The sequence below is a fragment of the Protopterus annectens genome, chromosome 2.part0, assembly GCF_019279795.1.
Source record: "Protopterus annectens isolate FY-2018-M chromosome 2.part0, PAN1.0, whole genome shotgun sequence".
NCBI classification, from domain to species: domain Eukaryota; kingdom Metazoa; phylum Chordata; order Ceratodontiformes; family Protopteridae; genus Protopterus; species Protopterus annectens.
The window spans coordinates 857,579,839-857,594,687 of NC_056728.1; the positions used below are offsets into that span (position 1 = coordinate 857,579,839).

The 14,849-nt window shown below is 41.2% G+C and overlaps 1 protein-coding gene across 2 annotated transcripts in view; it reads left to right on the forward strand.

Moving 5' to 3' along the window:
* LOC122793263 (protein regulator of cytokinesis 1-like) overlaps nt 1–14,849 on the forward strand; it is a 1,295,879-nt gene that overhangs the window by 838,230 nt on the left and 442,800 nt on the right. For both annotated transcript variants that reach the window (XM_044061121.1, XM_044061122.1), the window contains exon 9: nt 10,777–10,872. In XM_044061121.1, the coding sequence (XP_043917056.1) occupies nt 10,777–10,872 (96 nt within the window). The remainder of the gene's footprint in view (nt 1–10,776; nt 10,873–14,849) is intronic.

Genomic DNA, 14,849 nt, shown 5'->3' on the forward strand with positions numbered 1-14,849 from the left:
CGCCCAAGGTCTTCACAAAATGCCTGGCGCCAGTAATTGCATACTGCAGACAGAGGCATCCAAATGTATCCATACCTGGACGACTGCCTTATTCAAGCAGACAGCAAGGGCATTCTTTTAAAACATCTGGCATTTGTAAAAAAAAACTACTAAGTTGCCTAGGGTACACAGTAAACTAAAAGAAGTCAAATCTAGTGCCCTCACAAGACATAATATTCCTGGGTGCCAGCTTAAATACAACGGCCAAGATGGCTTATCTCACGCCAGACAAGCAAGGACAACTGACTCAATACTTCAAAATGATGGCAACAAAGACCCAACTCCCTGCAAGAAAAATTCTGCAGGCCATGGGATTCATGGCATCTTGCATACTACTAATACCATATGCCAAATTGCATATGAGGAAATTACAATGGTACCTGAAAAGCATATGGACTCAACACAGCCACAGCTTGGAAACAATAATACCACTAATTCCCTGCCTTCAACAGGAGTTTCTATGGTGGGTTCAGGTATGTCACCTCAACAAGAGTCAGCTTTTCATCTTGCCCACAGCCAGGCAAACAATGACAGATGCATCGGATTACACCTGGGGGAGCACACATGGCAGAACGGTGTTTTCAGGACAAATGGTCTGCAGATCAAATGCATCTCCACATCAATCAAAAAGAGATGCTAGCTGTACAAAATGTCCTAACAGCTTTCAAGGACCTCCTACATCCAGGACAACTTCTAATAAAGACTGACAACACCACAGTGATGTGGTACATAAACAAGGGGGCACACATTCCTATCCCCTATGCAGGCAAGCAATGACCTTGTGGAACACAGCACTGACCTTCCAAGTTCAACTACAAGCACAATTCCTGCCAGGAAAGAAAAATACATTGGCAGACGAACTAAGCAGAAATATCATGAATCCTCACGAGTGGAAACTAGACTCTGAAGTATTCACAATGATAGCTCAAAAATGGGGGAGCCCAGGCATAGATCTGTTTGCCTCCCCCAAAGCTACCAACTGCGAAAGTTTTGCACAAGGACATACTACACACTAGCTTGGAAAGTGGACGCCCTCTCATTCAGTTGGAAAACACTAACAGTGTATGCCTTTCCTCCACTACCTCTTCTGGCAAAGGTGCTGCTAAAAGCCAGATTAGAGAGGCCACAAATGATGCTCATTGCTCCAGACTGGTCACGCCAACACTGGTATCCAATATTAAGGAACATGGCTCAAGGCCCACCATGGATTTTACCTCAAATCACTCACCTGCTGACTCAGCAAAACAATCAGATTCTACACAGCCAGCTCAAGACTTTAAATATGGCTGCATGGCAGACTATCTAAACCAGTCAACACTTCTCTCTACAGCTGTTATGGATGTCATTCTGGAGGCCAGGAGACCCCAGCACCAGGAAAGCCTACTCAGACAAATCGAAAAGATTATGTGCCTGGAACCAGGCTAAAGGCCAAAATCCTCTTGTCCCAAATATTCCTCAGATTCTGCAATATTTAACTGAGATGTTGCACAAAGGCCTTTCCTTTTCATCTATAAAGATCCACGCTTCAGCTATTTCAGCTCATTACAACACGAATCCTCCTATTTTTTCACATCCATTATTAAGACAGTACCTCAGAGGGACTAAGAACATAAGACCGCCCTGAAGAACACCATCACCAACTTGGGACCTCAATTTTGTTTTGGAAAAACTTACACTACCACCCTTCGAGCCAGCTTTTTCAGCTGATCTACAATTTTTATCATGGAAAACTGCCCTGCTGCTTGCAATAACTTCAGCACGAAGAGTCTGAGCTACAGGCCCTAATGGCAGTGGAGCCTTTCATCATTTTTCATCGACAGTTTCTTTGCGAACTAACCCTTCTTTTATGCCAAAGGTAGTATCCAGTGTGGCTCTAAACCAAGCCATTCATTTACCCACCTTTTATCCAAACCCCCAGAATAAAGGGGAAAGGCTCCTACACTCTTGGGACATTCACAGACAATTACGTTTCTACTTGGATAAAACAAAGGTTTTCAGAAAATCTGATTAGCTCTTTGTATCCTATGCTGCAGGTTCTCGAGGAAAGCCTATATCAAAACAGACCATTTCAAAATGGATAGGACATTGTATCCGTTTCTGCAACACGCACCATGGGAAACCTGTACCTGGTAACATTAGGCCTTATTCCACCAGGGCAACATAATCAGCGGCCTTCCTCAGAGGGGTACCAACCAAGGATATTTTGGAAGCTGCAACTTGGAGTTCAGTGCACACCTTCACCAAGCACTACCACTTACCTCTATACTCAAAAACCAGAGCTGGCTTTGCCAATGCAGTTTTGCAGGGCCTACTAGCTTCTCCAAACCCTGTTTACTACCAGCCACCCAGCCTTAGCTTTGGGATTCAACCCAAGTGTGATGACTGCAGCAGTGTAACACGATGAACATAGTACAGTTTTGTACCTACCATAAATGTAGATGAGTGTTCACACTGCTGCAGTCCAGGTTACCCTCCCACCTTCCCCTCTTCTTACCTGGGTTTTATCTATAGTTCCCTGTTTATGCAATCTCGAAGATGTATTTCTATATGGTGTATTTGCTTTCAGCTGTAGCTATTGTTTTCTACTTATGTAATTTACTTAGGATTATGTATTGCCTTCCTATTTGGGGGCACCTGACATCTGGGGCAAGAAAAACAAGAAAATGGCATCGGCTGCCTCTTTTATACCTCTGTCACTGACGTCCAGGAAGAAGCGACAGCAACCGACGCCAGACCAAGACTTTGGAACTCGGGTCGACTGCGGGACCGCCTGACAGCAGATAACCCAAGTGTGATGACTGCAGCAGTGTGAACACTCTAACATCTACATTTATGGTAGGTACAAAACTGTACTATTTATTGCATGCAGCTGAGCAAGTTGGAAAGCATACTTTGCAATGTGGTTTTGATTCTTTGGAGGCCTCCTGCAGGGCCGCTGTTACGGGTTCTGTCATCAGGAGGCATGCTTGGTTAAAGGAACAAAATCTGCCTGACCCATGTCAAAGCAAAATTATTTGATGCTCCATTACAGCATGATACCTTGTTTGGTGTTAAAGAAAATGGAGGACAAAGCTAAATCTATGTAAACGGTTAAAGATTTTTTTACAGGTACAACCTCAAAGATTTAGCAGACACTGGCCTACAAAGAATTGGTCCTTTCCAGTGTCAGACAGACCACAATGTGGCAGATACAGACACCAAAGAGGCAGATCCCAGCCCCAAGGTTCGTACAGGTCTAAACAATGGGGTGCTTCTACCTCCAAAAGTGGAGAAGACAAATCACAGCCATACAGGAAACAGTCCCAATGACTTCCCCCTGCCTGCACCAAGCACTTATCTTCTGGCAGCACCTTTAGGGGGGAAACTAGCACTTTTTTTCTCAAAATTGGCACATAACACAGGACAAATGGGTCCTAGACATAGTGTCACAAGGCTACAAGTTTCACTTCCATACCCTGCCAAGGACAAATGGCTGGCTAGACCTGCCAAAACATCAATGGGCAGACGCACACAAACAATTCTCTCTCATGGACATGAGGGCCATTCGACAAGTACCAGAGCAAGAGCAGGGACAAGGATTTTGTTAGACTATTCTTGGTACCAAGAAAGAACAAGACCTGGAGACCAATACTGGACCTATCTATTCTAAATACATATCTGGATATACCAAAGTTCAAAATATTGACTCTACAGCAGCTTCTGCCCATGCTGGGCAAGAAGGCTTGGCTTGTGACTTTAGACCAAAAGAGGCATACCTGCATGTCCTAATCGGACAATCATGCAGAATATACCTCAGATTCAAAGCTGGCTCAATGCACTACCAATTCCCTGCACTGCCCTTTGGCTTATCTACTGCGCCCAGGGTCTTCACAAAGTTCCTGGCACCAGTAATTGCCTTCTGCAGACAAAGAGGAATAGAAATATATCCTTACTTGGACGAATGCCTCATTCAAGCGGAGAACAAGGACATTCTACTACAGCATCTGGCATTTGTAAAAAGATTTCTAATAGGCCTAGGGTACGCAGTCAACAAAAAGAAATCAAAACTAGTACCCTCTCAAGATAATATTCCTGGATGCAAGCTTAAATACAACTGCCCAGATGGCTTATCTCACGCCAGACAAACAAAAGCAACTGACTACCTATTTGAACCTGTTGGCAACAAAGGCCCAGTTATCTGCAAGAAAAATTCTGCAGGCTTTGGGCTTCATGGCATCCTGCATTCTACTAATTCCATATGCGAGACTGCATATGAGAAAACTTCAATGGTACCTAAAGAGTGTTTGGACTCAACATTGCCACAGCCTGGAAACAATAATTATCCTCATTCCCTGCCTGCAACAGGAGTTTCGATGGTGGGTGAAGGCTTGTCACCAGAACAAGGGGCAGTCATTCACCTTTCCCCCAGCCAGGCAGACATTAACAACGGAGGCATCAGATTATGCCTGGGGGCCCACATGGCAGGAAGATGTATTCAAGGCACATGGTCTGCAAACCAAATGCATTTACATATCAATCAAAAAGAGATGCTAGCTGTTCAGAATGTACTTCATCCAGGGCAACTACTGATAAAGACAGACAACACCACGGTCATGTGGTATATAAACAAGCAGGGAGGCACTCTCTTACCCCCTTTGCAGACTAGCCATGACTTTGTGGGACACAGCATTCGCTTACCAGGTACATCTGCAGGCACAATTCCTGCCAGGAAAAATAAATACTCTGGCAGACGAACTAAGCAGAAACCTCATGGATCCCCACAAGTGGAAGTTGGATCCGCAAGTCTTCAGCATGATATGGATCCCCACAAGTGGAAGTTGGATCCGCAAGTCTTCAGCATGATAACAAGGAAATGGGGATGCCCGGATGTAGATCTATTTGCCTCTCCTCACAACTACCACCTAAAAAGATTCTGCACAAGGACTTATCACAGGCAAGCATGGAAAGTGGACGCCCTATCTTTCAGCTGGAAAAGCTTAGCAGTATATGCCTTTCCTCCACTGCTTCTCCTCCCCAAGGTACTCCTAAAGGTCAGACAAGAGAAGCCAAAGATGATACTGATTGCCCCAGACTGGCCCCGCCAGTACTGGTATCCAGTCCTAAGGAACTTGTCTCAATGCCCGGCTTGGACCTTGCCTCAAATACCTTATCTACTGTCCCAACAAAGCAATCCGATCCTGCACAGCCAACTAAAGACCTTAAATCTGGCAGCATGGCGGGTAATGTAGTCCTACAAAAACGCACCTCTCACTAAAGCTGTGATGGATGTCATTTTGGAGGCCAGAAGGCCTAGTATCAGAAAATCTTATGCCGGAAAGTGGAAGAGCTTCTGTGCTTGGATCCAGGCACAAGGAATTGATACAGCTATACCAAATATTCCTCAGATTTTGCAATACTTAACTGAGATGCTGGACAAAGGCCTATCCTTCTCATCAATTAAAATTCATGCTTCTGCCATTTCGGCTCAGTACAATACAGAGCCACCAATCTTTTCTCATCCTCTGTTAAGGCAGTACCTCAGAGGAGCCAAAAACTTAAGGCTTCCAAGGAGATCACCAATACCTGCATGGGACTTCAATTATCTCTTGGAAAAACTCACCCTGCCACCTTTTGAGCCAGCCGCTACAGCTGATATAAAGTTTTTATCTTGGAAAACAGCTCTGCTCCTAGCAGTAACCTCTGCAAGATGAGTCTCAGTACTAAAAGGCACTCATGACTGTGAAACCTTTTATCATTTTTTATCCAGACAGGGTTTCTCTAAGGACAAACCCGACATTTATTCCTAAGGTAGTGTCCAGTGTGGCCCTTAACAAAACTATTCATCTGCCTACTTTTTATCCAAACCCACAGAATAAGGGTGAGAAACTTCTGCATTCTTTGGACATGCACAGACAGCTGCGCTTCTACTTGAACAGAACCAAAGCTTTCAGAAAGACAGAGCAACTACTAGTGGCATATGCTGCAGGATCACAAGGAAAGGCTATCTCAAAGCAGACTATTTCAAAGTGGATAGGCCACTGCATTAATTTCTGCTATTCACATCATGGCAAGCCAGTGCCTAAGGGCATTAGGCCTTATTCAACCAGAGCAGCAGCCACTTCAGCAGGCTTCCTCAGGGGAGTACCAACCAAAGACATTTTAGAGGCTGCTACCTGGAGTTCGGTGCACACCTTTACAAAGCACTATCATTTACCACTCTACTCTAAATCCAGAGCAGGCTTTTCCACTGCAGTTTTGCAGGGCCTCATAGCCGCTCCTAATGCTATTTAGCTCCAGCCTCCCAACCATAGCTTTGGGATTCAACCCAAGTGTAATGACTGCAACAGTGAAACATTAAGAACATAGTACAGTTGTGTACACTTACCATAAATGTAGATGTTCGAGTGTATTCACTTTTGCAGTCCAGGTTACCCACCCACCATCCCCCATATCTTTGCTGGATCTTATCTGCACTTCTGTAATCTATACAACCTATGTGGTGTATTTGCTTGTAGATGAAGGTATATTATACAATGACCCCCCATTAAATATTCAAAAACGTGCGCGCTGATTGATCAGCGTGCATGTTGTAAATCAGAGTTATAGTAATGGAAAAAGGTCCGGTCTCCCAGACTTTTTCCATTACTATAACTCTTTTTACAGCAATGGAGAATGCAAGATCCGTTGCTTCACACTGTTTCGCTATGTTAAACGAGTTTAACATAGCGATTAAAAAGCAATGGAGATCTTGCTTTCTCCGTTGCTTTTGTACTGCGTAGGCATGCGCAGTACATCAGAACTGCCGCAGAATATCAGACAGATGCGGAAGGGCAGCAAGGAGGCATTATACAATGCCATTATTTAAGAAAAGTAATTATTTTTTTTCTTAAATGTCATTGTATAATAGCAATAACCAACTTCTGGGTGTGGGTAATGCTGGATTTACCCACGGTTGGCTTTGTTTGGCCACTTGGGCTTCGCCCTCGTGACCAAACCACACCAACCATGGGTAAATCCAGCATTACCCACACCCAGGTGTGGGTTATTGCTATAATATATTTTGGTGCATGCATTTTTTATTGGCATATTTTTAGCCTACCCTTTTGGGGGCATCTGACATCTGGGGCAAGAAAAACTGGAGAAAATGGCTTCGGCTGCATCATTTATACCCCTGGCGCACTGACGTCAGGGAAGAGGCAGCCGCAACCGGTGTCGGACCTAGACTTTGGAATTCAGGCTGGCTGAGGGTAGCCTGCCAGCAGGATAACCTAAGTGTAATGACTGCAACAGTGAATACACTCGAATATCTACATTTATGGTAAGTGTACACAACTGTACTTTCCATTGGCGCGTCTACACACAAATATTACAGTGGCTACTCTTTGCCCAATGGTCCATGCAGGAGTTACCCATGTCACACAAAATCCTCATTACGGACACCTGCAAAAAGGACCTACGATGGTGGCTTCAGTCAACTCTGGTAATAATAGGCAGACTGTTTGTTCTCCCCCATCTAGTAGCTACAGTGACCACGGACGCTTCCCAGATAGGCTGGGGGGGACATTATCTGGGACCGACTGTCCAAGGGACTTGGCAGAAATACTAATACCACTTGCACATCAGATTCCCAGAGATGAGTGGTGCTTCTGGCATTGCAAGCATTCCAGAGCTCTCTTCCAACAGGTACGATTGCGATAGACAATGTCTGTGGCGTGGTACATCAACAAGGCAGAACCAGATCTTACCCTCTTGTGTTGAGAGGCTGAGTATGGCAAAGGGCAATTTCTTCTCCATGTTTTCTAACTGCAACACACATTCTGGGAAATCCAACGTAATGATAGCGAAATTTAAGCCAGGCAATTCTTACGCCTCATTAGTGATCCCTGAAGGAGGAAATTGTGAACAGAAATTTTTGCAAGTGGGGCCAGTCTTGCTGCAACCTCTTTGCCACGTCCATGAACTCCAAATGCAGCAGCTACCGTGCCCTAATCCCCCCTCCAAGGGATGCACTTCACAACTGACCCCTGGGACTTTATGCATTTCCCTATTTACATTAATACCCAAAGTTCTACAGAAAGCCAAATTGTTGAGTCGCAAACTAATTATCATCGCTACCTACTGGCCTCATCAAATCTGGTTCCCTTTCCTATGGCCCCATCCCCAGGAGGAGCCTTGGATTCTGGACCCAGTTCCAGATCTTCTAACCCATCAGTCAGGAACGCTCCATCCCTCCATCGAAACCCTCAAGCTGACAGCTTGGTCGTTCCACTTCCCATTTTAGCCAGGCTTCCGGACATATTCCCAGCAGTGACGCATTCTGGTTTCATCTAATAAGACTACAACTAGAATACTGTATGCTAGCAAATGGTAAAGGTTTTCTTGTTGGGCTTCCAAGTATCACATAGACACCTCACAGCCCCTGTGACTGCAATTCTAAATTTTTAGCAGATATTTTCAATCAAGGCACAGCTGCAGCTACTATACGAGTACAATTAGCTGCCATATCCAACTACCATGTAGGAGACATGGGATCAAAAATGTCTCACAGATTATGCAAAGCCATTTTGAGGGGTACATTCCTATTAAGACCTCCAATAAGAGAACTGCCACCTCCCTGGGATCTAAATTTGGTACTGACTACTTTAATTCTCCCTCCATTTGAGCCAGCTTCCTCTTGTCCACTAAAGTTCCTAACATGGAAGACCATCTTTTTGGCATCCATTACTTCGGCTAGGAGGGTTTCAGAACTACAACCTCTATTCGTCCTCCCTATTTACTTTTCCACAAAGGCAGTCTCTCTCTCTCAGAACAAATCATCCTTTTCAGCCCAAAGTATGTTCTGAGTCCAACTTGAATCAATCCATTTATCTGCCTGTCTTTTTTTCCCCAACTATAGCAACAAGGCAGTATATAAACTTTAGGAACTGAATGTCCATAGGCAGTTGGCTTCTATTTACATAGGACAAAGGAGTTTAGAAAATCTGACCAATTATTTGTTTCATTCTGAGACTAGAAAATGGACCCCAGTTTCAAGAGTCACTTTATCTAAATGGCTTTCAGACATCATTACTTAAGCATATAACTCTCAGCATAAGTAACTGCCAGGTAAATTCGGGCCCATTTGACTAAAACGATGTCTACTTCCACCACTTTCCAAACCAGACTACCTTTGGATTAAATTTGTGCGGCATCCACATGGGTCAGTCCTCATACCTTTATCACTCATTGCAAAGTGGACATGGCCTCCCGGAACAGGGCTTCCTTTGGTTCCACTGTTCTGAAGAGTTTATTCCCTTGAGTCACCTGAGAAAGAATGTGTGGGGGACGCTGTCCCAACCATCATGAATGAAGGTGAAGATAGGACAACATAACATAGTGAAGTTATGTACTCACCATTATGTTCCAAGTTTGTTGTCCATAATCTCGCATTCATTCTTGCATCCCACCCTCCTTCCTCCTACCTGGAGGATCAAGAGGAATTTCTGGAATTGGTCAAAGTTCTGATTCCCTTCTTGTTACAAAGTTCTAGTGATTAGTATTTGCAAACAAGATCTGGGTAACTGCTGCCATGCATAATGGGATAGGGTATAGACTTGAGCCAGTGAAAGCTCTCGAGCTTTAGTATTAGGCCGAGTCGGAACCGATGCTCAGTTCTGAACCCAACCATCAAGAATGAATGTGAGATTATGGACAACAAACATAGAATGTTATGGTGAGTACATAACTTCTTTTTTTGTGTTGGTCATTAGCATAATTGTGTATACACCCTCCCTTATTCTTGTACTTAAATTGCCCCTCTACTCTGACGAGCTCATACCCAAAATTTCTTTTAAGTTGCATTTGTTTCCTAAATGACAGTTTTCTTTGAATCTTTGATCTAGTAATGAAGAGAGGAAGGGGATGATTGCCTTAAGAAATGGCTAGTAGGTTATGGATAGTTTAGAAGGAATGGAGAGGGAGAATGTATCTGCTTCTCATTTCTGAGGCATTTTTCAAAATCCCAAATGGTACTGAGTAGACAAATTTCTGTTTGGTTATTTTGATGATGAAATGTTTTTATCAATAAAGCTTTTAGTACTACTGGTAAATTTTGCTTCCCTACAGGAACTCATCTGATGGCTCCTTTACTGGCATGTAATGTGCCCATTAATTCCAGTGAGGTGGGAACCAGGCACGCTCAGGCAAGGAGAGAGCTGTATGACCCAATCTTTCCTGCAAAGCCCTGTCTGCTTATCCGTTACTGTAGTGGTGAGAGTCTTGGTGATAACGCAGTGGGTCAGCTTGCTGTGAGGCAGCTTGCCTTCTCCCAGAGCAAAGTATCCCTCCCCTTTTTCAGCTTGCCATGCTGTGCTGCTTGACACTTAGGGGCATGTGCCTCTACATGCTGGATTCTCTGTGTGCACCAGGTATCGTGTGCTCCCTAGCTCTATACTGCACAGGTGTAACACTTGATGCTCCCAGTAGTCACTGAAGTGGAAACCAGAGCTTACCTCCATCTCCCCAGGATGGACTTAAGTCTGTTCACAACATACTCTTTTTAACCCCTACAGGCACACAAGGCGTTAATATAACTGGTTACCTACACTGTCAGAGCTGTGTAATCCTTGTACATAGTGTAGTGGAGGTAGTACTACTAGTAATTGTTTGAGATTTTCTAGTTTCCTGTTGTGTATGCTGGACTATATACTCAGGATGCCAAATGTTTTAACAATAAATTCTATACCTTGTGTTTTAATGACCTTGCCCTTTTCCATGCAGAAAAAAGCTCGCGATCCAAATAGATTTGCCAACAGAGGTGGAGCTTTACTGAAGGAAGAGAGGGAGCGAACTAGAGTGCAAAAGTTGCTGCCTAAGGTGAGTTTAACAGGTGTTCAGTACAAACAGTACTTGTGCAAATATTAAGTGTTTGCATGTTTTACTAAAATTCATTGTTTTTTTATGACCTGTCATAACATAGTAAGTTTATGTAGTGCTTACTCTGTTTTAGTGTTGTCTATACAAATGTGCCATTTGCTTTTTATCTTAAATGAAGTTGGAATGAGAAAATTTAACGTACTAATCCTAGGGCCAGTAAAGAGCAACCATCATGAGTGCAGTGCCTTCAGTATTTGAAGCACCATATCACGCCAGAAAACACACATGCTGAAGCATGCATATGATGATACTCCATATGACCTTTGAAATTTATCTTTTATCAAGAATGGTAGATCAGAAGTCTTACCCTGGCTTCAGTAAACCGCTTGCCCTGGTCTGCTAAATTGGTGTATGTTTCTGCATCCACCACTTTTGCTCTGAGCTATCAACTGTAGCTATTTACAGTTTACACTTTAACTTTGAGAACCTGTTTGCCTCAAAAGGTTTTTTTCCTAATCGTGGAGTTCTCGAACAATGCCTCATTTAAATAGAAAGTATCCTTCAAACCATAAGTAATGCAAAACACCTAAGGAGCAAACTTTTATTTGTGGTGGTAGTTTCAAAACTGTGAAATATGGTTCTTTATGATCTTAAAATTTAGAAAACTTTTTACTGTACTGCAGTTTTATCTTAACTGGTGGGTTGATGGTATAAGCATTGTTTTTCCCATTGTCAATCTTTTGCTGTTACATTGGAAGACAGCTTTGTACTCTGATCATGTAACTAGTACATGTGGGATGCCAGGTATTGCTGACATGCAACGTTTTGTATGTTGTGGTTAATACTATGCTTTAGCATGTATTTGATATAATATTTGTGTGGGGTATGAGTGTTTTAATATTCATAATTGCCACACTTAGTCTTGAACATGTCTTGATATTTTCATGTTAACTGCATTTGTTGGTTGTATTGGCATTTTATGCTTTCCCAAAAATAACCTGAATGTTCCTGCTGATATCATTTGCATAACTTTTCCTAAATAAATTGGTTTTGTTATACACCTGGTACTTGCTAATTTGCAGATGGCACCATATTGTCTTACACAGATCGTGACAGTGTTTTTAATTTGTACATGCAAATTGCGAAGTAATACTATGGCATACTTACCCCCCCTGCCCTTGTGAATCTTCTCTCAATATGTTCCCTTAATGATCTTGCATTGCATGCAAGTTATCTTGCATCACAGTCCAGTCTGGTTTTCCTTGAGCTGTGTTACTTTGATAATGCTAGTCCTGTCTTGGCATTCATGTACTTGCTTCCAGCAATCATTATCTTGATGTTTGCAGTTTAGACATCTGTATTCAGTTAATTTTTTCGTGTTGTGCTTGGTTAGGACCATATCAATAGTACTCCATTAAAGTCCTATACTGTAGTATTACAAATGTTACGTTTGTCATATTTTTCCAGTTGTCTTTGTGTGTGCCTGCAGGTTGACTGACTGGCCCCACTTTCAGAGCTGTATCTTTCCTCTCTGAATGACTCCATTCTGCTGTCATATAAGGACATTAGTGGTATAAGAGGGGAAATTAGGAAATGTTATCTTCAGGTCTTTTTTTGACATTTCAGACAAATTGCTCGACTTTCAAAAGCAGTCAGTCCTTTGGTTGGCATGCTTCCAGAAGAAAGTACCCCAAAGGGAATTTTCTTTATCGTTAAGTTCACTGTTACAGTACCGTAAACTGTAGGGGATGTAGCCTGCCAAAAATTAGATGTTCGTTCAGTATCCAAAGCTTTATGGCATTGCTTCTTGCACATCCTTAGATACCAAGGCAATGAGACCACTGATAAAACCAGATACCAAACACGATACGAACAGGCTGAAGAAAGTTTATTAAATTCCATATCAAATTACAACGAAATATAAAACCAATTGTAGTTGGCATAGAACTAATGGTAGTACAAACAATTGTGGTAGTACAAACAGTTTTAGTAAGCGCTTTCGTTTGGCTATGCCAAACTTTTTCAAACAAGAGTACAGTCATTTCCTGCCGTTTAAATAGCACAAATCACAGTAATGCGATACATTGTGGCAATTAGTCCATTCTAAATTCCTTAAAGTAACCAACCTCTAAAAACCAGACAAGTCATGAACTGGGATAATTAAAGTATTATGAAAATGTTTGTATTTGTATTGACTATGAATATGTTTAAATAGTATAAAATATATAATACAATCATGCCTGTGAAAGTACGTATATAAAAGGCATAAAATGTGTTTATACTAAACACCGTGTGCTATAACTTATTTAAAATGTAACCTTATATTTCACAACCAAGATACATTCTGTATAAATAAAAATAAAAGGCATGAATTCATGAATTGTATGCAGTCTCATATAATAAATAACTACATAAACAGATAAATATTAACCATATCAAAAATGTTGTCACATAAATAATGTTATATAATTTATATAAATCTGTTCATAAATTCCATAATAAAAAATATATGTATTAAAATGTATATATCATGATCCCATTAGTATCTGTGTTGTAATGATACTAAACCAAAAAAATAATTGTTAAAATATCTAATTTATCTTTCTAAAGATTTTAATCTTAATATATGTCCAATTGAAAGTACACTATTGAGTCCTGGCCAACTATGTGCATTAAAGCCTAATTTGCCATTATAGTTCCATTTTTTCCAACAATGACTGCCATGCTCCTCTCCTTATATCTAATTGCAAAGTGTCCAAAATAATAAATTTAAGTGACTGTGATGTATGTATGCTAACATGTTTTGCTACAGCATTTGTTTCAATGCCATCACGTATAGCCCCGGACATGTTCACCCATACGGTCCTTTAATTTCCTTTCTGTCTTTCCTTTATAAAAATTTGAACAAATGCAACATATGGCACAATATACACTTTTATCAGTATTACAACTGAATCTCCCCTTAATTATAAGGTCTACTCCATTAATTTTTACAGAAGTAGTTTCCAACACGTATTTACACCTACCACATTTGTGCATTTTACCATATCTTGTTGTTCTTGAATTTTCAAAACACTTTTTAAATTTCTTCCTTTTTTGTATACAGTGGATGGAATGTAATCAAACTGGTGGTGTAGTGAAGGGTCAGCGGTTAATAAATTCCATTTCTTCATGAGGATATCCCGTATAACATAACTGTCAGTACTGAATGTTGTAATAAAACTTTTAATAACATTTTTAACAATAGTATTCTCATTTTTATTGTTATTTTTACTAGAACACAGTGTTTGTATTCACTTCTCGGTCACCTAAATTTTGTGACTCCTCAAGCGTAGTATTTATTAGAGGTGAATCAATTTCCACAGTGAAAGTATTATTAATTAAAGGTTTAAAATGACCACTGTCACATTTTATTATTACTTCATTCATGATATCTATTATCTGAACTGGATAACCTCTACCTTTAAACATCTCACTTAAGTGACATTCAGATATGAAGTCTTCCCTACTACTGACCATTCTTGCTGCTCTAACGAATTGTCCTTTTAGAATGGCTTTCTTTTGTGTGAAGGGGTGACAACTGTCAAAATGCAGAAAATTGTTACTATACGTTTCCTTTCAGAATATTGTGGATGTATAAATTTGATGATTGTAATCTTTTTTCAAAAATAATTTAAATAAGATGTACTATTTTTATTCTTTTCCGCTGTGAATTTTAAAAAGGAAGTAGTACTGTTTATATAAACTAAAAATTCATCTGTCATTTCTTCACCACTCCACAAAATAAATGTCCAAAAAACGCAAGTAAACTTTGCACAAACTAAAAAAGGGGGATTCAGAAATGTATCTTTCCTCCCACACACACTACTATGCTGGCATAGAGGCCTCCACAGGGAGACCCCATAAGCTACACCTTCTCTCTGTAGGTATGTTATTATTAAATAATATAAAATTATTCTTGAGAACCATATCAAGGA